General features: G+C 44.2%; 1 protein-coding gene across 1 annotated transcript in view; it reads left to right on the top strand.

Moving 5' to 3' along the window:
* The window catches only part of LOC126175127 (chitooligosaccharidolytic beta-N-acetylglucosaminidase-like), a 336523-nt gene extending 311995 nt beyond the window's left edge, over nucleotides 1-24528 (top strand). Inside the window, exons 8-9 of the mRNA XM_049921680.1 lie at nucleotides 10321-10555; nucleotides 23964-24528. Of these exons, the coding sequence (XP_049777637.1) occupies nucleotides 10321-10555; nucleotides 23964-24152 (424 nt within the window). The 3' untranslated portion in view covers nucleotides 24153-24528. The remainder of the gene's footprint in view (nucleotides 1-10320; nucleotides 10556-23963) is intronic.
* Nucleotides 24529-26009: the final 1481 nt, after the last annotated feature.

Genomic DNA, 26009 nt, shown 5'->3' with positions numbered 1-26009 from the left:
CAAGCGAATAATCATTTATCGCATTTGACCTTCTTTGGTCTTGGCCTTATTATACCACCGGCTTCGTCGAGCACTTGCAGATTATGAAATTGGTGCTTGTGTTCATTTTACCTCAAAATTTTATGAATTTTAGCAGCATCAAATAAAGTCGTTGTATTCGTCAGGCCATCTGACTACGAAACTATTGTGTTTGTGAGGTTTGAGTTTGGACAAAAGTGTCAGCATAGTTAGTTTTATTGTAACGTTTATAAAAGTCGTTTTTCTTTCATTACCCTCACGGATACGTTCAAATTGATAACGTTAACGAAACAGCTGACTATGCCGGTGGCGTAATATCCCAATCATTACAGACCAAAAATGTCGAATATCGGGAGTAGTTCAGTAGTTCGCAATTTTTTGTACAGTGATAGGAGGGAGTGCCACGGACAATGCACTAGAAATCCCGACGGGTGAGGGATGGGAATGGGAATGGAGATGAGTTTGAAGGTCACTTCTGTGCGTCACAACTCAAAAACCATGGCCTCCAACAAAAACATACCCAAGACAAAATTTAACTACATTAAATTTCCTACAACAAGCTCCTGTTCATTTTTCCGTAGGATTAATAGTTCGTGCGTAGCGAGCCAAAGAATACGAAAATCTCGTTGTTTCTGAAAGTGTTGGAGGCTACTTACGAGGTGCATTCAAGTTCTAAGGCCTCCGATTTTTTTTCTAATTAACTACTCACCCGAAATCGATGAAACTGGCGTTACTTCTCAACGTAATCGCCCTGCAGACGTACACATTTTTCACAACGCTGACGCCATGATTCCATGGCTGCGGCTAAGGCTTCTTTAGGAGTCTGTTTTGACCACTGGAAAATCGCTGAGGCAATAGCAGCACGGCTGGTGAATGTGCGGCCACGGAGAGTGTCCTTCATTGTTGGAAAAAGCCAAAAGTCACTAGGAGCCAGGTCAGGTGAGTAGGGAGCATGAGGAATCACTTCAAAGTTGTTATCACGAAGAAACTGTTGCGTAACGTTAGCTCGATGTGCGGGTGCGTTGTCTTGGTGAAACAGCACACGCGCAGCCCTTCCCGGACGTTTTTGTTGCAGTGCAGGAAGGAATTTGTTCTCCAAAACATTTTCGTAGGATGCACCTGTTACCGTAGTGCCCTTTGGAACGCAATGGGTAAGGATACGCACTCGCTGTCCCAGAACATGGACACCATCATTTTTTCAGCACTGGCGGTTACCCGAAATTTTTTTGGTGTCAGTGAATCTGTGTGCTTCCATTGAGCTGACTGGCGCTTTGTTTCTGGATTGAAAAATGGCATCCACGTCTCATCCATTGTCACAACCGACGAAAAGAAAGTCCTAATCACGCTGTCGTTGCGCGTCAACATTGCTCGGCAACATGCCACACGGGCAGCCATGTGGTCGTCCGTCAGCATTCGTGGCCCCCACCTGGATGACACTTTTCGCATTTTCAGGTCGTCATGCAGGATTGTGTACACAGAACCCACAGAAATGCCAACTCTGGAGGCGATCTGTTCAACAGTCATTCGGCGATCCCCCAAAACAATTCTCTCCACTTCCTCGATCATGTCGTCAGACCGGCTTGTGCGAGCCCGAGGTTGTTTCGGTTTGTTGTCACACGATGTTCTGCCCTCATTAAACTGTCGCACCCACGAACGCACTTTCGACACATCCATAACTCCATCACCACATGTCTCCTCCAACTGTCGATGAATTTCAATTGGTTTCACACCACGCAAATGCAGAAAACAAATGATTGCACGCTGTTCAAGTAAGGAAAACGTCGCCATTTTAAGTATTTAAAACAGTTCTCATTCTCGCCGCTGACGGTAAAATTCCATCTGCCGTACGGTGCTGCCATCTCTGGGACGTATTGACAATGAACGCGGCCTCATTTTAAAACAATGCGCATGTTTTATCTCTTTCCAGTCCGGAGAAAAAAAATCGGAGGCCTTAGAACTTGAATGTACCTCGTAAAAACCCATTGGTAGGAGCAGCTGAATTGCTCTGTACACACTGCACAACACAACTAAAAGACCGCTTCTTTGAAACTCCGTAATTGCCTCCCATTGAGACACAAAAGTTTGAACTTTCGCTCAGAGGTGCCTCCAACGTTCCTCAGTAGTGGGCAAAAGTGTGGCGCCCTCCAACATCACTCTCTGGCTCGGCCGCGCGTCAAACAGCAAGGTGTTGACACATGTAAATATAACGCCAGAGCACAGTCGTTCATGTAAGGTGAGAGGTAGGGTAATGATGTAACACTGGCACAAATTTCACTACAAATCTACCGAACGCCACTGTGGCGCGTCTCACGCTGGGAAATCGTCACATCCTCTCTTATCGAGATTTCACGCCTTCGTATAACGCCTCTGCGATGGAGGTCAAAATCTACATCTACATCTACATGGATACTCTGCAAATCACATTTAAGTGCCTGGGAGAGGGTTCATCGAACCACCTTCACAACTCTCTATTATTCCAATCTCGTATAGCCCGCGGAAAGAATGAACACCTATATCTTTCCGTACGAGCTCTGATTTCCCTTATTTTATCGTGGTGATCGCTCCTCCCTGTGTAGGTCGGTGTCAACAAAATATTTTCGCATTCGTAGGAAAAAGTTGGTTATTGGAATTTCGTGAGAAGATTCCGTCGCAACAAAAAACGCCTTTCTTTCAATGATGTCCAGCCCAAATCCTGTATCATTTCTGTGACACTCTCTCACATATTTCGCGATAATGCAAAACGTGCTGCCCTTCTTTGAACCATTTCGGCGTAGGCCTGCTCTGTCAGTCCTATCTTGTAAGGATCCCACACCGCGCAGCACTATTCTAAAAGAGGACGAACAAGCGTGGTGTAGGCAGTCTCTTTAGCAGGTCTGTTACATTTTCTAAGTGTTCTGCCAATAAAACGCAGTCTTTGGTTAGCCTTCCCCACAACATTTTCTGTGTGTTCCCTCCAATTTAAGTTGTTCGTAATTGTAATACCTAGGTATTTAGGTGAATTTACGGCTTTGAGATTAGACTGATTTATCGTGTAACCGAACTTTAACGAGTTCCTTTTAGCACTCATGTGGATGACCTCACACTTTTCGTTATTTAGGGTCAACTGCCACTTTTCGCACCATTCAGATATCTTTTCGAAATCGTTTTGTACTTTGTTTTAATCTTCTAATGACTTAATTAGTCGATAAACGACAGCGACATCTGCAAACAACCGAAGACGGCTGCTCAGATTGTCTCCCAAATCGTTTATATAGATAAGGAACAGCAAAGGGCCTATAACACTACCTTGGGGAACGCCTGAAATCAATTCTGTTTTACTCGATGACTTTCCGTCAGTTACTACGAACTGTGACCTCTGTGACAGGAAATCACAAATCCAGTCACATAACTGAGACGATATTCCATACGCACGCATTTTCACTACGACCCGCTTATGTGGTACAGTGTCAAAAGCCTTCCGGAAATCCAGAAATGCGGAATCGATCTAAAGTCCCTTGTCAGTAGCACTCAACACTTCATGTGAATAAAGAGCTAGTTGTGTTTCATAGGAACAATGTTTTCTAAACCCATGTTGACTGTGTGTCGCCGGCCACGGTAGCCGTGCGATTCTAGGGCGCTCAGTCCGGAACCGCGTGACTGCTACGGTCGCAGGTTCGAATCCTGCCTCGGGCATGGATGTGTGTGGTGTCCTTAGGTTAGTTAGGTTTAAGTAGTTCTAAGTTCTAGGGGACTGATGACCACTGATGTTAAGTCCCATAGTGCTCCGAGCCATTTGAACCATTTGACTGTGTGTCAATAGACTGTTTTTTTCCGAGGTAATTCATAATGTTCGAACACAATATATGTTCCAAAATGCTGCTGCATATCGACGTTAATGATATCGGCCAGTAATTTAGTGGATTACTCCTACTACCTTCCTTGAATATTGCTGTGACCTGTGCAACTATCCAGTCTTTAGGTACGGATCATTCGTCGAGCGAACGGTTGTATATGATTGTTAAGTATGGAGCTAATGCATCAGTGTACTCCGAAAGGAACCTAATTGGTATACTGTCTGGACCAGAAGACTTGCTTTTATTAAGTGATGTAAGTTGCTTCACTACTCCGAGGATATTTACTTCTACGTTATTCATGATGGCAGCTGTTCTCGATTCGAATTCTGGAATATTTACTTCGTCTTCTTTTGTGAAGGCATTTCGGAACGCTGTTTAGTAACTCTGCTTTGGCAGCACTGTCTTCGATAGTATCTCCATTGCTATCGCCCAGAGAAGGCATCGCTTGTTTCTTGCCGCTAACGTACTTCACATACGACCAGGAATCTCTTTGGATTTTCTGCCAGGTTTCTGAGAAAAAGTTTCGTTGTTATAAGCATCTCACACTGAAGTCCGAGCTAAATTTCGAGCATCTGTAAAAGATTGCAAATCTTGGGTATTTTGCGTCTGTTTAAATTTGCCATGTTTGTTTCTTTGTTTCTGCAACACTGTTCTAACCCGTTTTTGTGCACCAAGGAGGATCAGCTCCGTCGTTTGTTAATTTATTTGGTATAAATCTCTCAATTGCTGCCGATACTATTTCTTTGAATTCAAGCCACATCTGGTCTACACTTATATTATTAATTTGGCATGAGTGGAGATTGTCTCTCAGGAAGGCGTCAAGTGAATTTTTATCTGCTTTTTTGAATAGGTTTATTTTTCGATGATTTGGGGATTGCAATGTTCAATCTCGCTACGACATCCCTGTGTTCACTAATCCCTGAATCGGTTTTGATGCTCGTTATTAACTCAGGATTATTTGGTGCTAAGAGGTCAAGTGTGTTTTCATGCCTAGCGTTGAAATCACGCGGGTTTCGTATTGGTGGCCGACGGAAACATTTCGAACACACTGTCGCACAGTATTGACAGAAAAAGGCCACAATAGGTGGAGTGTGAGCCGTCAATGAAACCACGCATTCCCTAGGGGGCGATCGTTTTCACACATTTCGCGCTCGAAAACATAAGCTTACAGTGGAGTGTACAACAGAAAAACTTTCTTGACAAATTGTGACACGGCTGACACCCCTACGATTCAACCATTCAACCCTTTTCTAAGGACATTGCAGGTCTGAAAACCCATTGAACATCATCTCACTACTTCGGAGTGTAACGAGACAGCAAGTATTACTTAGGTGTGCAGTATGGAACCACTAGGGACCATTTAAAACCTTTCGACGAAATATAGACGTAATCCGAAGGAGAATAAGTACGTTTATACCTTTTCATCCCCCCTTTCTCGAGGCCTCCTACGGCCTGTGTACAGTGGGATTTGACTTTGAGTCACACGTAAATAAAAGGGCAAAGGGTCTCTCTAATCCCCCAGTTCACCAATACCATCGCTACCACTGGCACACCTTTCGTGGACACTTTAAAATGTCTCTAAACAGAGTATCCATCTAGCGATCTCAACCCGCCGGCCGCATAGGCAACCATTTCGACACCTCTCTGATCTCGTATGCAACTATCAGGCGCTACTGTGGTATGGGTTGCCTTTCCCTGCTGCTGGTAGGGGTAAGCGAATGAGTATCTCTGCACAGGGACAGTTTGAAATACCCCAACATAAGTTCTCGAGTGATACCAAGGATGCCACTGAATGGGGGGGGGGGGGTGTTAAGGGGATCCTTCGCCATTTCATTTACGTGTATATCAACGTCGCATCCCTCAGCGCATAGGTCACGGGAGGGGGTGAAGAAGAAGCTATAAAAATGTAAATACGTAAAAATGTAAATACCTTCTCAAGTTCATTTCAGATGGCTATCTGGAAGTTACATATCTATTTCTAGCATAATACAGGGTGCTAGCTTTGTGACAAGAAGATGGAAAATGCCTTAATGCATCGCCATGAGTATCGTTTATCAGTTGATACAGATGCAAAACTTTTAGTTTTGTACTCAGTGCGACAGTACGGGCGTCTTTTTTCTGTTAGTGTCCATCTGTCTGCTTCCATTTTGATGAGCAGCTGGTACATCACTTCACACACCTTTACACTATCTGTATGTATTTACACTGTGATAGCGAAACTTTGCCGGCATCCAGCATGTGCTATACAACTGTTACTTGTTACAAAGATAGCACATGTTGGATGCTGCCAAAGTTTCTCTATCACAGTGTAAATACATACAGATTGTGTAAAGGTGTGTGAAGTGATGTACCAAGTGGCAATCAAAATGAAAGCAGACAATGAAAGCCGCCCATACTGTCGCAGTGAGAACAAAACTAAAAATTTTGCATCCGTATCGACTGGTAAACGATACTCATATCGATACATTAAAGCATGTTCCATCTTCTTGTCACCAAATGGTTCAAATGACTCTGAGCACTATGGGACTTAACATCTGAGGTCATCAGTCCCCTAGAACTTAGAACTACTTAAACCTAACTAACCTAAGGACATCACACACATTCATGCCCGAGGCAAGATTCGAACCTGCGACCGTAGCGGTCGCGAGGTTCCAGACTGAAGCGCCTAGAACCGCTAGGCCACACGGGCCGGCTCTTGTCACCCAGTATTACGCTAGAAATATATATGTAACTTCCAGATAGCCAACTGAAATGAACTTGAAAAGGTTCGAAAACCGGTTCATGGAATAACAAATAACTATTTTAACCAGTGACTGGTTGCAGTTTTATGGATTTATATTTTTACAGCTTCTTCTGCGCCCCCTCCCGCGACCTATGCATGGAGGGATGCGACGTTGAAACACACCTAAATGACATGACAAAGGGTCCCCTTAAGACCCACCCCTTCAGTGGCATCCTTGGTATCACTCGAGAACTTGTGTTGGGCACTTTCAAACTGTCCCTCTGCAGAGATACTCATTCACTTATCCCTGCACAAAGGAGAGAGAAGCAACCTATTCCACAGTAGCGCCTGACGGTTGCGTACGAAATCAGAGGGGTGTCGAAAGGTCTGCCTATCTGGACGGCGGGTAGAGATCGCTAGATGGATACTCTGTTCAGAGACATTTTAAAGTGCCAAAGAAAAGTGTGCCAGTGGTACCTATGGTGTTGCTGAACTAGGGGATTAGATAGGCCCTTTGGCGTTTTAATTAAGTGCGTTTCAATGTCAAATCCCACTGTACACACGACACAGGAGGTCGTGCGAAGGGGGTATGAAAAGGTGTAAACGTACTTTTTTGCTTCGGATCACGTTCGGATTTCGTCTAAAGGTTTTGAATGGTCACTAGTGGTTCCAGACAGTATACCTGAGCAACACTTTCGCTCACTCTACACTCCGAAGGGGTGGGACCATGTTCAGTGGCTTTTCAAACCTGCGATGTCCTTAGAAAAGAGTTGAATCGTTAGGGGTGTCATCACTGCCAAACTTTGTCAAGAACGTTGTTCTGTTGCACACTACACCGTAAACTAATGTTCCTGAGCTCTAAATGTGTGAAAATGAACGCCCTAGGGAGTGGGTGGTTTCATTGACGCCTTTCACGCCACCTGCTCAGACCTTTTTGTGTCTACTCTGAACGGTGATGTGTTCGAAATGTTTTCCTTGGCTCTTCTAGGAAACCCACGTGATTTCAACGTTAGGAGTCACGGTTCTGACCTCCATCGCAGAGGCATCGAACGAAGGGGTAAAATGTAGGTAATAGGGAGTATAGTGGCCTTCCCTTCGTGTGACACGTCCACAGTGGCTTTGGGCATAATTGTGGTGCAATTTTGAGCCAATGTGACGTCACTGACTCACCTTGCTGCTCACATGAACTTCTGAGCTCTTGCAGGTTCTTTTTCCGTATGCGTTGACATCCTGCTGTCTGCAGCGTCGCCACGCCTTTGCGCCATTACAGCAGAAAGTTGGAGGTACCAATGAGCCAAATTTCAAACTTCTGTGTCACAATGGAAAAAAAGTATGGAGTTTCAAAGAAGTGATATTTTACTTGTGTTGCGCAGCGTAGTACTGGCCGCCTCTGACAACGTTGTACCCATCGGAAGGCGACCAAGGAACAATATTACTGTCAAGTGGACCATAAACGAGACAACTGGACATGATACCTGCAGTTTACCACTGACTGATTTGCTATGATTTCGCTGCCGCCACCGTGTGGCTGTTGACGAAATCTCACATCTCCTGCTGAGCGCAGATAAGGATTCTCACAAAGCTCTCTCTCAGTAAAGAGTTACAAAGCGATTTTAATTATTTTAATTTAATTTCATGTACGTGTTTCTTGGTGGATTAAAGATTTCATGTTGTCATTGTTCGCCATATTATTTCTCTAGTATTACTGTTTGTTAATATCGCCTACCTGTTTTTATTTTGATTTCCGCTGATTGTATCATTACGTGTCTTTAAGGGATGTGTTTCGGCACGTATGCGTATGCAGTTATTTCGTTAGCTAATTTTACGTTCACGTGGTTCAAATGGCTCTGAGCACTATGGGACTTAACTTCTGAGGTCATCAGTCCCCTAGAACTTAGAACTACTTAAACCTAACTATCCTAAGGACATCACACACATCCATGCCCGAGGCAGGATTCGAACCTGCGACCGTAGCGCTCGCGCGCTTCCAGACTGTAGCGCCTAGAACCGCTCGGCCACTCTGGCCGGCTAATTTTACATATTTATATATTACGTTTGGTAAAATAAGTAAACTGGGGCGTCCGCTATTAATTTCCGAGGTACGACCAAACACAATAAAGCAAGCCATTTATAACTGGTGCAGGCTATAAATACAATGGGAATTTTAAATTTGACAGCTTAATTTTACGTTTTGAAACTCTTGAGATAACAGCACTCTCAAAGCCATGAGTGAGCTTACTTGCCTTCGCAGGTACCATTGAGCGGTATTAAAACCTCTTTGACCATTTTTCCCCTAAAGGCTTACATGAGAGTTCTGCAATTTGCATTCTTTTGGGGGTTTTGTTTACTAAATTCGGAGACCACTTTTACACGATATCAAAACTGCAATACCGAGTGCAGATATATTTATTTCGCAGTTTTCGGTAAATATATAAAATTTTTCTTTTGAAATAGTAGTAGAACATAATTTTACTTTCATTGTGAGAAGGAGTCTTATTACATTTTAAGCACCCATCACTTCCCGTCTTTCTCTTTGACTGTGTGACGCTAGCATAGGTGGTACAAAGAAAAAGTCTGACTGCACGGGGAGCTGGTGGTGCGAATGGAACAACAAGATTTCCGATGTGGCGAAATAGCACATCAGTTGCGTTAAAAACAATTTTTGACGCAACTAATGTGCTGTTTCTTCAAATCAGTGCTCAGCAAAAACAGTTGTTGAAAAATTGACCCTAATATAAATGAAAGATCGGTTTTTGCAATAAGAGGAGACGTGTGAGCGGATATGCTGCCGTAGTCGGCGCTGCCAACAGAAACTGCCACCTTTAACTTCACTAAGGAAATTTTGACACTACAACTGCTGGGTCGCTGGCGTTTACAGAAATGAAAAAAAAAAAAACAGGAAATTCTGCAGGAAGTGTTCCAGACAAGTCCGCTACGCGACGAAACTGAACGACGGATCAATCGCACACCTTTGGTTGTGCAACTGACATGCAGTTACCATTGTTAGCAAAATGATTATTGCCAAGAGTGAACGTGCATCGTTTTCCTTTCAATTCTCGCTCTAAGGGGGGTAAGCAGGCAGCTAGCTTGTTGGTGTAGAGAATATCTAATAATAAATCAATACTGAAATATACAGCTCTAAAACCTTCAGTATGTTTACACTTTGCAGCTGTGTTTTTTTTTCTTTTTTTTAGGTCGTTACGTCAATATTTTTTCGTCTGTATCTCGATACTTTTTTCGATATATCATGGGCCGGAAATGGTATTTTTTAATTATGATACATCGGATTCCTGATATTTTTTAAAAAATCAACAGTCCTACTTGATAGCAGGACGAGTTCTTAATCATTATATTTTATTTCATTACGTTTCCGAGTTAAATATTTAGGCTCGTATATGGTCAAGATTCTGAGCCGCCTTCGGAAGAAGCTTTCCCTACAGCGACAGCAGCCACAGCACAGTACTTTTGCGTCCGCGCCTACGAGAAACTACATCCTTTTATGTTTTGGTGATTGTATATTGGCCACTTTTCCGCTGTTGTGAAGGAATTTTCGCAGCAACAAAGGTTCAATCCCCAAACTTTTATTGTTGCAGTTCTGTTTCACCTTGTTTAGATGTGTTATCTGTTCCACGAGCGTTCTCGAAAACGAGTCGCTTGCTGACACTTGGCTGCTGCAGCTTTCTGCTAGAAACTGCTGGTAGAAGGGCGGCAGGCGCTGTTACACCGGTGTGCTGGGTGTGCCGGCAGGTACGTGATCGAGACGTGGGTGGAGGGCGGCGACCCGCTGCCACAGCAGCTGCTGGCGCTGGGCTACCGGCTCGTGGTGGCCACCAAGGACGCCTGGTACCTGGACCACGGCTTCTGGGGCAGCACGCGCTACCACGACTGGAAGACCGTCTACAGCAACCGGCTGCCTGGCTCCATGGCACAGGGCGTGCTGGGCGGCGAGGTCGCCAGCTGGGGGGAGCTCGTCGACGACCAGGTCAGTGGCGCCAGCACTCGACCCCAGTCCCAACTGCAACCCCAAACCCAATTCCGACCCCAACCCCAGGCCCAGCCCCAACCCCAACACCCTGCCCCAACCCAAACACCCAACCCCAACCCCAATCTCAACTCAACCCCGCCAGGAGGGTCGGTGAGCAGGTGGGTCTTAAAAGTTTCACTTGATCCATGACTTAACTACTAATGGCATCATACAGAGAGTAGCGGAGTGTCTCCTGGTATCACTGTTACTTCCTGCTCTTTACTGATGCTGCAGGTGTTTACAAAAATGGACAATGGTTAGGAACTACAGAAATATTAGTAAAAAACGTCCACTTTACATAATGAATGGCAGCTCTCTTTAAATGTATATAAACGTAAGATAATGCCTATATGAAACAGAAACAACGTGATGACATGTGATTATAGGATTAACAGCCAACACCTCATGCTCATCCCATTGTATAAGTACACTGTCTGATCAAAAGTTCGCAGACACATATTATGGGACATTAATATAGGGTGTATCCATTCTTTGCCTTTATGACAGCTTGAATGCTGCTGGGGGGACTCCCAATGAGGTACCTGAATATCTGTGGGGGAATGGCAGCCCATTCTTCCTCAAGAGTCGAAAACAGAGAGGGTAGTGATGTTGCGCACTGTAGACTGGGGTGATGTCAGACTTCCAACTCATCCCACATGTGTTTCATTGGCTTCAGGTGGACGCTCCGGGCCGACAAGTCCACCTTTGGGACTCTTCAAACCCATGCCTCACAGGTGCTGCCCTGTGACAGGGTGCATTGTCATGCTGATCCAAAAAAATATCATCTCCGAACTTTTTCCTCTACTGTGTGCCATACACAGTGGTTGCTGCTCATATCCTTCCATATTTAGTGTTTTCTTATGCGCAATAAGAGGACCATACCATAATCGTGGAAAACAGCCCCATACCATAACACTCCCTCCTCCATATTTCACTGTTGGCTCTACACATCGTGGCAGACAACGTTCCGCAGGCATTCCATCGGATTGCCACAAACTATAGTGTCATTCATCACTCCAAACCATTCGTTTCCAGTCACGCATTGCCCAATCGCGTTGCTCTTTACACAATCTCAAGTGTCGCCCAGCAATGACTCCACAGGGTGCCTCAAACCTTTTGGCTCTAATTACACAGGCGATAGTGAGGTCCAGTACTGTTTACATTTTAATAGGGAACCAATAGTTGGAAATGCATATTTACTGTGTTAAGACATACACAATGTACACCACATGACAAGAACACAGCTCACGGTAACTGTTGAAAGTGATGACTGCACTCTTGCAAGGATTCTTTTGTTGATCGCAAAAGGATGTGGTTTCAAGACGATGGTGCGCTGTCCCACTTAGATGTTAATATGCACGAGCACCTGAACAATGCATACCTTCACTGCTGGGTTGTGCACTGTCTCCCTAAATAAAGAGACTTATTTCGTACAGTATACAGTATTTACTCCTGTCACGGTCGCCACTTTACAATATATATATATATATATATATATATATATATATATATATATATATATATATATATATAATTAAAAATAAAATGTGTGGCTTTTTAGATATATTGAATTAATAAGATTATTTTTTCAGCACTCGGACAAGCACAATAAGCTGGGCTATGACTGTAAACGGGTAAAGAATCCTTTTATATTAGTTTCACATAAATGAAATAGTCTTTCTCTTGTGGTATATTCATGCTCACCAATTAATAATATTATGTTCGCCATAATCACCTACAAAATCTTGACCATGTCCATGTTGCGTTAATCGGATCTTCGTAACTTTTCTGAAGTACACAGATGGGCTTCAGTTCTTCTTATTACATTACTGCTTGAAATAATAACTCATAGAACCTTTCAGTTAATAAAATGACACTATATTCTTTTGTTCAATGCACGTATAAGATACATACTCTGCACTTATTCACATCACACAAAATGGTTACCTCCGTTCTCTGGCAGAGAGCAAGTCCTTCCTGCTACTGAGGGACAGGAAAAACATCTTATGTTTTTTAACATTTGAAAAGCAAAAATATATGACGGTAGGCACAGTCTCTGCGCTAGGCTAACGCTTCACCGTTTCTCTTTGCCTTTAAAGAAAACGAAAACAAAAAAGTAAGAAATTCAAAAGGTTCATCACAGTCGGAACTGGAGGTCATGTCCCAAGGCCAGCTCGATTGCCGGATCTCACACCTGTGGGTTTTTTCCTCTGGGGTGACATCGAGACGTTGGTATATAAAAACCCCGTAGAAGCGAATGAAGACCTGCTTCCTAGGGTTCAAACTGCCTGCGTCCTGGTACAAGAGACACCAGGGATCTTTGAGAGAGTGCTGCAGAACTTCATTGAAATGCATGCACTGAGACTGGTGGTCGTCACTTGGGGCCACGTCGTTGTTAGGTTTATAAGACAATAAATATACGTTTCGACCATTGGTTCCCTATTTGAGACACCCTGTAGAAATGTGTGGCTTCTGAGGGGTAGCTCGACCATTGTACCCCATTCTTCTTAACTGCCTATGCGGAGTCATCATGCTAGCTGAAATACTGGCACCACTTTGTAACTCACGAGAGATCCCTTCTGTTGCTTTCATCAGATTTTTTACAACCACCGCCCCAATGATCGACGGTTCCTCTCCGTCAATGCATGAGGTCTATCTGGGGTTGGTTTAGCTGAGGTTGTCACATCGCGTATGCACTTCACAATACATCACCAACAGTGGATTGGAGCAACTTTGGACAGGCTGAAACGTCCGCGATGGATGCATTACTCAGGTGACACCCACTGACCAGCCCGCACTGGAAGTCACTGGACTCTCCTGGCCGACCCATCCAGCTCTCATGCTTCTCTGCTGACAACACAGCAGTCCCCTCCTCCTCTTATACTGGCGGTCCGTGCCTTGTGACATGCACTGTTCCAGGAGTGTCTGGATAATTTCTATCAGACCTATATTTAGGGCAAATACCAAGGAACGATACGAAACGGAACGATTAGATAAAGTCAGTATTAAGGAAGGCAAATGAAAGACTTCCATTATGTGGTAGGGTTCTGGGAAAATAATATCCCAGAAGCTAGACCGTCCTAAATGGAATATGTCACCATGAAGGACCAGTCTGATATTTACGAAACTTTGTGGACATCTTGTTCACCTAACGGCTATTAAATGATTATCTTGTCATTCCATTGGGGACTGTCGTCGATAGTCAACACTGGTGCGGCGCGTGACTCCCACATGCACGTGTAGACTACGTATTCGTTGCGGCATGGAAGCAAACAGCCTTAGAATCTCTTGTTGAGGAATTTCTTACCATTCCTGAAGCACGTGCTGTGTCAGCTCACGAAAATTGGTGACTGGAGCCTGATACCGTCGCGTGCCATGAGCGACCAATCAGTGATCAGGTAGGTTAGTCCAGGATCTGTCTGTCGTGTGAACTGCAGTGTGGCGTCCTTGCACTATCCTGATGCAATACACCATTTGGTACCCTGGTTATAAAGGATAAAAGTACTGGGTTTTCCATTCTTGCCACATACTAGCGAGCATTTTGTCGCTCTTCACCAGTTACCAGATCAGTCTTGTTGTCATATCCAAAAGTCACGACACCATGATTCTAGCAGTTGGAGACGTATGGGTCTCCACAATCACTGCTTTCTGAGACCTTTCACAATGTCGCCTATGGACGTGCTGGCGTCGATCTGTTGTCTGTGCCACGATGTCGTGACAACTCGAGGTCTCAACCCATCTTCCAGCAGCCTGTTCCCGGCGGTTCGTGGTGCCGGTCTGCCTGTAACCTCTTTCTGGATTTCAGCTGCTGTCGTCTGTCTGTTCGTCAGAGCCAGTCGAACAGCCACACCCGTTTCTCGTGGTGTAGTCATGTGCCTAATCCTGTAGCCACACCGCTCTCCTGAGTCCGTCTCGTGGCCACTGGTTCTGCAGCTATTGCGCTAGAGACAGCTGTCGGTATGAAGCTTCTCTACCCCTCATGTCAATGAAATGACCTGCCTCGCCAAAGTCCGAAATGTAGCGATACGCTCCACTTGCAGGTACTCCGGGCATGCTGCGTTGCGACCTCCATCTCAGAAGTCCCTCTAACGTTAGACGCACCCAGTGAAATACGTTCACATGGTTTGATGGGTTGGGAGTTCCTCAACAGAGATGTTCGGTCGCCTGCCTGTAAAGTCTTTCAAATGGACGCCATTTCGGCGACACGTGCGTCCTTAACCTACCCCAGTCATCCAACTGGAGAAAGGGAGCCTACAGTTTGAAGTGGAGTCCGAACCACGTGTCGTTCCTGGCACTTCTGTACATCAATGAGAGGTGAAGGCTAGCCTCAGGGTAGACTGAAAAATTTCAGTGTCTGAGCAGGATTCGATCTCGCGACCTTAGATTCTACAAGCTCGCACTTTACCACTACACCGCCAACCCCGAAAGACGTCCAGTGTCCGTTACAAACTCACACCATTCTTAATATGCAGGAATGGCTATTTTACTCTTCTAAAAATAATGAATATAAGCTCGCATGAGGGTGAATTTTAATCAACATAACCCACAGGCACGGAAGAGATTACCGATAGATCTGTACCTACAGATTGGAAAATTGCGCAGGTCGCACCAGTGTTTAAGAAGGGTAGTAGGAGTAATCCATCGAACTACAGATCTATATCATTGACGTCGGTTTGCAGTAGGGTTTTGGAGCATTTACTGTATTCAAACATTATGAATCACCTCGAAGGGAACGATCTATTGATACGTAATCAGCATGGTTTCAGAAAACATCGTTCTTGTGCAACGCAGCTAGCTCTTTTCTCGCACGAAGTAATGGCCGCTATCGACAGGGGATCTCAAGTTGATTCCGTATTTCTAGATTTCCGGAAAGCTTTTGACACCGTTCCTCACAAGCGACTTCTAATCAAGCTGCGGGCCTATGGGGTATCGTCTCAGTTGTGCGACTGGATTCGTGATTTCCTGTCAGGAAGGTCGCAGTTCGTAGTAATAGACGGCAAATCATCGAGTAAAACTGAAGTCATATCAGGTGTTCCCCAGGGAAGCGTCCTGGGACCTCTACTGTTCCTGATGTATATAAATGACCTGGGTGACAATCTGAGCAGTTCTCTTGGGTTGTTCGCAGATGATGCTGTAATTTACCGTCTAGTAAGGTCATCCAAAGACCAGTATCAGTTGCAAAGCGATTTAGAAAAGATTGCTGTATGGTGTGGCAGGTGGCAGTTTACGCTAAATAACGAAAAGTGTGAGGTGATCCACATGAGTTCCAAAAGAAATCCGTTGGAATTCGATTACTCGATAAATAGTACAATTCTCAAGGCTGTCAATTCAACTAAGTACCTGGGTGTAAAAATTACGAACACCTTCAGTTGGAAAGACCACATAGATAATATTCTGACAGATATGATACGCGAGTTGGGATGGAAGTCATTAAAGCAAAGACGTTTTTCGTCGCGGCGAGATCTATTTACGAAATTTCAGTCACCAACTTTCTCTTCCGAATGCGAAAATATTTTGTTGAGCCCAACCTACATAGGTAGGAATGATCATCAAAATAAAATAAGAGAAATGAGAGCTCGAACAGAAAGATTTAGGTGTTGGTTTTTCCCGCGCACTGTTCGGGAGTGGAATGGTAGGGAGATAGTATGATTGTGGTTCGATGAACCCTCTGCCAAGCACTTAAATGTGAATTGCAGAGTAATCATGTAGATGTAGAAATACTGCAGTATCAGTCTGGCAGCGTTCCATCAAAGTGTTCGTGATGTGACAGTTTCCACTTTCGACGGTGTTTGACACTAGCAATAACAAGTCATTTTCAATCATGTTTACTACAAAGAGAGAGGGGAGAGAGGAACTTTATACCCACAACAAAAGTTAGAAGAATCGCAAATTTCGTTAACTTTTTAAATAGATACTGAGGTATAAGTAGGGTCCAGAATCTGAGCGTATATTTTAGCACAACCTTAGCAACACCAACGCATATTCCCGTATAGTGAAAACTGAAGGGACGAATACTTTACGACAACCACAAAAAATTTAAAATGCAAATTTCGTAAATTGTCGTTGACTTTTATTCACACTACACTCTTTGAAGATACATGTAAGATGTTTAAGAAGGGTCCCGAACCCGAAAATATTAATATGATATTTATTTTGAAAAGTCACATTCACTACTAAGACTTACATTTTTGGCTTAAGTTTTACTGAAAAATTACGGAATCTGGTATAAGAGATCATTAAAAAGTATAAGTCTTTTTTTTTCAAAATTTTAAAATACGAGTGACATTTGATAGATAATGCACACCCTTTTTTTACTTACACCTTTTTTTCAATATTTCTTTACAGTCCTTCATTACAGTCTCCTTGCTTCTCTATAATTGAATCCCAACGTCTCGGAAGCTCTATTACTGCATCCAGGACACCACTTCTGCTCATCTGTCGAATGGCTCGGGTAACGGTGGTAGAGATCTCTTGCAAAGAAAGATAACGACGTCCACATATATAGCTTTTCTCAACTTCGAGAACAAGTAGAAGCCTGATGCACTCACACGCTCGGGCTGTAAGGAGGATGCGGCATCACCTCCCATCCGTATTCGCGCAGTTCTTGGGCGACAACATCGCCGATATGGTGGCGAGCATTGTCATGGAGAATTAGTGGCCCATCCTGGGGTCCGGTGTTGTGCATTTTCCTGCGCAGTTTTGCATGTAGTTACGATAATACAGTGCTGCGAAACTTGTTCGACGTGGGACTATTTGTCTTGATGATTCCTTGGTGATCATAAGCAAGAAACATCATTTGTTTGAGCTTTGTTTGAGTACGTCGAAAATTTTTTGGACGTGGAGAATGTTAAGCTCGCCACTCATTGGACTGTGAATTCAACTCCGGTTCAAAGTCTTTAATTCACGTTTCACCAATAGCGACAATGCGACTCAAGAATTCTTGGACATCACCGTCGAATCGCTGTTTCAGCAAGGTTGCAATGTCCAGGCGGTTCTGCTTCTCTTCAGCAGTCGAACAGTGTGGGACTCATCTCGAAGAAATTTTTCTCTTCTTTAACTCATTTGTCACAACACAGAACACTGATGTTGGGTGAAATCCGGGGCTTCAGAGAGTTCCTCGCAAATCGCACTGCGACTTTCTTCACGAGCATCTGCCACAAGTTTCACATCTCGTTTATCTGTTGACGTTTTCAGCCTTGCGGGTCTTGGATTATCGACTATGCTCATACAACCACCACGAAAACGATTAAAACATTTCAGTCTTGATGTACGACCACTGGTCTTCAACAATCACAGTATCCGAGACCCTTGCAGGGCCCATTTCTACCTGTCACCTATTTTAGGTTAGAGTACACAGCGAAAAAACAAAAACACGAGCTTTTTCCTAGAGGTCCCAACTACTCTACTGGCCATTAAAACTGCTACACCAAGATGAAATGCAGATGATAAACTGGTATTCATTGGACAAATATATTATACAAGAACTGACATTTGATTACATTTTCACGCAGTTTGGGTGCGTGCATAGATCCTGAGAAATCAGTACACAGAACAACCACCTCGGCCGTAATAACGGCCTTGATACGCCTGGGCATTGAGTCAAACAGAGCTTGGATGGCGTGCACACGTACAGCTGCCCATGCAGCTTCAACACGATACCACAGTTCATCAAGAGTAGTGACTGGCGTATTGTGACGAGCCAGTTGCTCGGCCACCATTGACCAAACGTTTTCAATTGGTGAGAGGTCTGGAGAATGTGCTGGCCAGGGCAGCAGCAGAACATTTTCTGTATCCAGAAAGGCCCGTACAGGACCTGCAACATGCGGTCGTGCATTATCCTGTTGAAATGTAGGGTGTCGCAGGGATCGAATGAAGGGTAGAGCCACAGGTCGTAACACGTCTGAAATGTAACGTCCACTGTCCAAAATGCCGTAAATGCGAACAAGAGGTGACCGAGACGTGTAACCAATGGCACCCCATACCATCACACCGGGTGATACGCCAGTACGGCGATGACGAATACACACTTCCAATGTGCGTTCACCGCGATGTCGCCAAACACGGATGCATCCATCATGATACTGTAAACAGAACCTGGATTCGTCCGAAAAAATGATGTTTTGCCATTCGTGCAACCAGGTTCGTCGTCGAGTACACCATCGCAGGCGCTCCTGTCTGTGATACAGCGTCAAGGATAACCGCAGCCGTGGTCTCCGAGCTGATAGTCCATTCTGCCGCAAACGTCGTCGAACTGCTCGTGCAGATGGTTGTTGTCTTGCAAACGTCCCCATCTGTTGACTCAGGGATCGACACGTGGCTGCACGATCCGTTACAGCCAAGCGGATAAGATGCTTGTCATCTCGACTGCTAGTGATACGAGGGCGTTGGGATCCAGCACGGCGTTCCGTATTACCCTCCTGAACCCACCGATTCCATATTCTGCTAACAGTCATCGGATCTCGACCAACGCGAGCAGCAATGTCACGATACGATAAATCGCAATCGCGATAGGCTACAATCCGACCTTTATAAAAGTCGGAAACGTGATTGTACGCATTTCTCCTCCTTACACGAGCCATCACAACAACGTTTCACGAGGCAACGCCTGTCAACTGCTGTTTGTGTATGAGAAATCGGTTGTAAACTTTTCTCATGTCAGCACGTTGTAGGTTTTGCCACCGGCGTCAACCTTGTGTGAATACTCTGAAAAGCTAATCATTTGCATATAACAGCATCTTCTTCCTGTCGGTTAAATTTCGCGTCTGTAGCACGTCACCTTCGCGGTGTAGTAATTTTAATGGCCAGTCGTGTACATCTGAAGTAATTTCCATTGTCTTTGTATCAAAGAGTCCTCAGTAGTACCAAGCTGTGCATTATTTATGAAATGTCCCTCGTATGAAGTACATGACTAGATAATGATATTTTCAAGAAGGTATCCCCGGTCCCTGCCTCCGCGCGGGGACTGGGTGTTTGTGTTGTCCTCGTTATTTCATCATCATCATCATCATCATTCGCGACAGTGACTGGATTGGATTGTGTAAAAAATTGTACTGTGTAAAAATTTGGACTCTGTACGGGCACTGATGACCCGGAGTTTGCAACGGTTCTTTCGCGTTCTGGTCAATACGGTACCAGAACGTTTAAGTTCTACCACTGTAAAGACGGAAGATCCGCGATTCAGAACTGTGTTATAAGTAGCGGCAGGAACACCACCACAAAATTACGCAGCACTAACACTGCAAACCATCGACTCTCGGAGAGAGATTTTAACCGTGTTCAACCTAATGGTGAAGTATCGAACTATTTTTCTCCGAATCATACAGTTTGTGGAAAAAGCAGTGAGAATAATTACTTTTGGAAACCTCTAGCCAGACAAAGTCCGTTATAACAATAAACTGTTTCGCTTAATAAAACGGCCGCCAGCCCAAATCAGGCACAGTGTCTACACAAAAAGATTAAGTCAATTTTCGACACTGAATAAATAACTACTTTCACTTACTACGTAATTTAAATACAACCACTTAATTTCCATTTACTACGGTCACTTGGCAGTAAGTAACTATTAATTCCACTTTCTGTTACTTATGGAATTTATCACTATACTTCAGTAATTATTTATAGAAGAGACACATATGTTTCAACAAGGATACAAAAAAATATTAAACTTATAGCTATCATTCATATGACCAAAACTATTATTTAACACGACTAAATTTAATTTCTTTAGGACTGTTATTTGTTAATGTTTTTCTAACACTAATATTAGTCTTGCTTTCTTTGACATGGAGAAGCAACACGAACAATTACTGTTAAGGGTGTTGCAGTTAAACAATTATGTTACTTTACTTTCAGAAATGCTATTGAAAACGTATCCTCATGGTCACGCAAAGCGGTGGCCCTTAAACTGATACGTGCAAACTTTAGTATTTAATAATGATTTTCAGAATTTACTATCAAAACGGTACTCTTGCCAGTAATTTACTATTATTCAAGCTTCAATAAACATCAGGATACTCGGAATAAATTCGTTTAGGTAAGGACCCTACTGAGGTAAATGAAATAGGAAATTACGGTTAAATACAAAGGTACATTTAACACTTATATTCCACTGATTGAAGATGGATGGTTCATACTGTGATACACTTCTAAATAAAGTACTTTGCCTGTTACTGATGTCGAAGGGGGCGTGAGGCGGTGCTGCGTAGTAACATTGCGCAGGTACGGCTCTTGATGTACATAGCTCTGTCTTCCTCTTGGTGGCGACGATAAAATTGCAAATTGCAAGTTAATTTATTGCCGTACTGCGCCAATCATGTAGAACACGTCCGAGGCCAAAACCCAGTCTTGCAGGTAAATTCGGGGCCTCTAGTGGTTGACCAACGTAATGCGTGTTCACCACTTTCAGGGCAGCTACCGACTGGCTGAGCCACTTGCGCGCCAATTCTCACTCGCGCGCCCCACCACCTTTTCCATTCCACCACAGAACGGAGTTCCGTTCTACCTATGATCCCTACACCTTTTCAATTTACACTTCTGCTTACAAAAACCCTAAGTATGAAACATCTACAATTGTATGACAGTATATACCGGGTGATCAAAAAGTCAGTATAAATTTGAAAACTTAATAAACTACGGAATAATGTAGACAGAGAGGTAAAAATTGACACACATGCTTGGAATGACATGGGGTTTTAATATAACCACCCCATATTGCTAGACGCGTGAAAGATCTCTTGCGTGCATCGTTTGGTGATGATCGTGTGCTCAGCCGCCACTTTCGTCATGCTTGGCCTCCCAGGTCCCCAGACCTCAGTCCGTGCGATTATTGGCTTTGGGGTTACCTGAAGTCGCAAGTGTATCGTGATCGACAGACATCTCTAGGGATGCTGAAAGACAACATCCGACGCCAATGCCTCACCATAACTCATCTACATCTACATCTACATTTATACTCCGCAAGCCACCCAACGGTGTGTGGCGGAGGGCACTTTACGTGCCACTGTCATTATCTCCCTTTCCTGTTCCAGTCGCGTATGGTTCGCGGGAAGAACGACTGTCTGAAAGCCTCTGTGCGCGCTCTAATCTCTCTAATTTTACATTCGTGATCTCCTCGGGAGGTATAAGTAGGGGGAAGCAATATATTCGATACCTCATCCAGAAACGCACCCTCTCGAAACCTGGCGAGCAAGCTACACCGCGATGCAGAGCGCCTCTCTTGCAGAGTCTGCCACTTGAGTTTGTTAAACATCTCCGTAACGCTATCACGGTTACCAAATAACCCTGTGACGAAACGCGCCGCTCTTCTTTGGATCTTCTCTATCTCCTCCGTCAACCCGATCTGGTACGGATCCCACACTGATGAGCAATACTCAAGTATAGGTCGAACGAGTGTTTTGTAAGCCACCTCCTTTGTTGATGGACTACATTTTCTAAGGACTCTCCCAATGAATCTCAACCTGGTACCCGCCTTACCAACAATTAATTTTATATGATCATTCCACTTCAAATCGTTCCGCACGCATACTCCCAGATATTTTACAGAAGTAACTGCTACCAGTGTTTGTTCCGCTATCATATAATCATACAATAAAGGATCCTTCTTTCTATGTATTCGCAATACATTACATTTGTCTATGTTAAGGGTCAGTAGCCACTCCCTGCACCAAGTGCCTATCCGCTGCAGATCTTCCTGCATTTCGCTACAATTTTCTAATGCTGCAACTTCTCTGTATACTACAGCATCATCCGCGAAAAGCCGCATGGAACTTCCGACACTATCTACTAGGTCATTTATATATATTGTGAAAAGCAATGGTCCCATAACACTCCCCTGTGGCACGCCAGAGGTTACTTTAACGTCTGTAGATGTCTCTCCATTGAGAACAACATGCTGTGTTCTGTTTGCTAAAAACTCTTCAATCCAGCCACACAGCTGGTCTGATATTCCGTAGGCTCTTACTTTGTTTATCAGACGACAGTGCGGAACTGTATCGAACGCCTTCCGGAAGTCAAGGAAAATGGCATCTACCTGGGAGCCTGTATCTAATATTTTCTGGGTTTCATGAACAAATAATGCGAGTTGGGTTTCACACGATCGCTGTTTCCGGAATCCATGTTGATTCCTACATAGTAGATTCTGAGTTTCCAAAAACGACATGATACTCGAGCAAAAGACATGTTCTAAAATTCTACAACAGATCGACGTCAGAGAGGTAGGTCTATAGTTTTGCGCATCTACTCGACGACCCTTCTTGAAGACTGGGACTACCTGTGCTCTTTTCCAATCATTTGGAACCTTCTGTTCCTCTAGAGACTTGCGGTACACGGCTGTTAGAAGGGGGGCAAGTTCTTTCGCGTACTCTGGACATGCTTTACAGTGCTGTTCACAACATTATTCCTCGACTACAGCTATTGGTGAGGAATGATGGTGGACATATTGAGCATTTCCTGTAAAGAACATCATCTTTGCTTTGTATTACTTTGTTATGCTAATTATTGCTATTCTGATCAGATGAAGCGCCATCTGTCGGAAAATTTTAATGAACTTTTTTTGTGGTTCTAATAATACCCCATGTCATTCCAAGCATGTGTGTCAGTTTGTACTTCTCTATCTACATTATTCCGTGATTTATTCAGTTTTCAAATTTATACTGAATTTTTGACCACCCAGTACATACAAAATTGACATAATTAATTACAGTTGTATTTGGAATATTACATAATTATTTAGAAAATATGTTTAATACATTCATTCCACCTACGTCGAAGAGGTTATTTTAAACAGATAAACTACACTTAACAAAAGCTTACTCTCGTTATAGAATTTGCTTAATAATTCAAAATTATTACGGAACAAAAAATTTTAAAATATACAGATTAATGGCAGTATTATATTTACAATAGCATTACAAGTTGAGCTCCCCACAAACGAAACATCATCATCATCATCATCATCATCATCACCGCTCCCTACCACCTGGTGTTGTGACGGTTTGTGTGTCGCCCCAGACAAAATCTCGCCTGTACGCATTGTTTAGCTGTTAAGGTGTAGCACACTGCGCTGGCTTTTGGAGACAGCCTGAGCTCTTCCTGTGGTGTTCGCAGTCGCTGGACAAAATTTTTTAAAATATACAGATTAATGGCAGTATTATATTTACAATAGAATTACAATTTGAGCTCCCCACAAACCAAACATCATCATCATCATCATCATCATCATCATCACCGCTCCCTACCACCTGCTACTGTGACAGTTTGTGTGTCGCCCCAGACAAAATCTCGCCTGTACGCATTGTTTAGCTGTGACGGTGTAGCACACTGCACTGGCTTTTGGAGACAGCCTGAGCTCTTCCTGTGGTGTTCGCAGGCGCTGGACGCGCGGGTGTGGCCGCGCGCGGCGGCGCTGGCGGAGCGCCTGTGGTCGAACCCCGGCACGTCGGCCAGGGAGGCGGAGCCGCGGCTGCACGCCCACCGCGCCAGGCTGGTGGCCGCCGGGGTCCGAGCGGAGGCCCTGGCGCCGCGCTACTGCGTGCTCAACGAGGGCGCCTGCCACTAGCCGCCGACCCTAACTCCACACTCTGCTGTACCGCTCTGCACAAGTTCCTGCCGCCAATAAAGGCTACGTGTTGTTCTGTACCGCTCTCCTGTTTCCAACTGATATCCCCTCAGGTATCCACCTTTCAGCGCACAGACCCGGCACGCTCGAGACCCACATAGTGACGATAAATGGCTGCCAATCTCGTCAGCAATATCGCCTGCAATCCGTTGCTCTCTTCGACTGTCATCCGGCAAGTGAGAGGTCAATGTGACAACAGCAAAGGAGAGAGAACACTGTCACACTGGTCAAGGATTTGGATGGCGTCTTACACAGCGCATTTAAAAGAAAAGTGCCACATAGTCCTATAGCAGGTAGTACTGATCAAAACTACGAGGGTCACTCCAAAAGAAATGCACACTATTTTTTTTAAAATCCATCTTTTATTCTTCATGTTTGAAAGTTTTACAGTGTGTAGATACATCCTTTAGCAATAATATTTTCATTTCTCCACATAATTTCCAATCGCTCTCAACTGCCTTACGCCATATTGGAACCAGTACCTGTATACCCGCACGGTAAAATTCTGGACGAACCTGCTGGAGACACTGTTTGGCAGCGTGTACAAGGGAGTCATCATCAAAAAAAAAAAAATTGTTCAAATTGCTCTGAGCACTATGGGACTTAACTGCTGTGGTCATCAGTCCCCAGAACTACTTAAACCTAACTAACCTAAGGACATCACACACATCCATGCTCAAGGCAGGATTCGAACCTGCGACCATGGCGGTCGCGCGTTTCCGGACTGTAGCGCCTAGAACCACATGGCCACTCCGGCCAGCGAGTCATCATCTTCAAACCTTGTTCCACGAAGAGAGTCTTTCAGTTTCTCAAACAGATGATAGTCACAAGGAGCCAGATCAGGACTGTAAAGCAGTTGTTTCAGTGTTGTCCATCCGCGTTTTGTGATCACTTCCATGGTTGTTTGACTGACATGTGGCTGTGCATTGTCGTGCAACAGTAAAACATCCTGCTTTTACCGATGTGGTCGAACACGACTCAGTCGAGCTTGAAGTTTCTTCAGTGTAGTCACATATACATCACTTGGCATGATGTCCATAAGCAAGAGTCCTTTGGAATCGAAAAACACCGTGCCATAACTTTTCCAGCAGAAGGTGTAGTTTTGAATTTTTTTCTTGGGTGAATTTGCATGATGCCACTCCATTGATTGCCTCTTCGTCTCTGGTGAAAAATGATGGAGCCATGTTTCATCACCTGTCACAATTCTTCCAAGAAATTCATCTCCACCATTCTAGTATAGTTCCAAAAGTTCGCTGCATACCGTTTTTCTTTGTGAGCCACTGCCGACATCCTGGAAGCCCACCTGACACAAACCTTTTTTAACGCCAACACTTGCAGTATTCTGCAAACACTTTCTTCCCCTAGCCCAACATAGCGTGACAATTCGTTCACTGTGATGCGTCTGTCAGCACTCACCAATTTGTTAACTCTCTGCACATTGTCTGGAGTGTGTGCAGTACGAGGCCTGCCGCTAGGAGGACAATCCTCAATATTTCCGTTCCCGCTTTCATCACGTAACCGACTTGCCCACCGATTAACTGTACTGCGATCGACAGCAGCATCTCCGTACACCTTTTTCAACCTCTTCTGGATGTTTCCCACTGTCTCGTTTTCACGGCACAGGAATTCTATGACAACACGTTGCTACTGACGAACGTCAAGTGCAGCAGCCATCTTGAAGACATGCTGTGACGGCGCCACTCACGGGAACAGGTTAAACTAAGTTTGAAAACAAGTGGGAAGGATGTATCTACACAATGTAAAACTTTCACACATGCAGAATGGAAACTGTATTTT

The sequence above is a fragment of the Schistocerca cancellata genome, chromosome 3 (genome assembly GCF_023864275.1).
Source record: "Schistocerca cancellata isolate TAMUIC-IGC-003103 chromosome 3, iqSchCanc2.1, whole genome shotgun sequence".
Taxonomy (NCBI): Eukaryota; Metazoa; Arthropoda; class Insecta; order Orthoptera; family Acrididae; genus Schistocerca; species Schistocerca cancellata.
The sequence above is the reverse complement of the archived record's forward strand: the minus strand, read 5'-3'. Positions and strand labels throughout refer to the sequence as shown.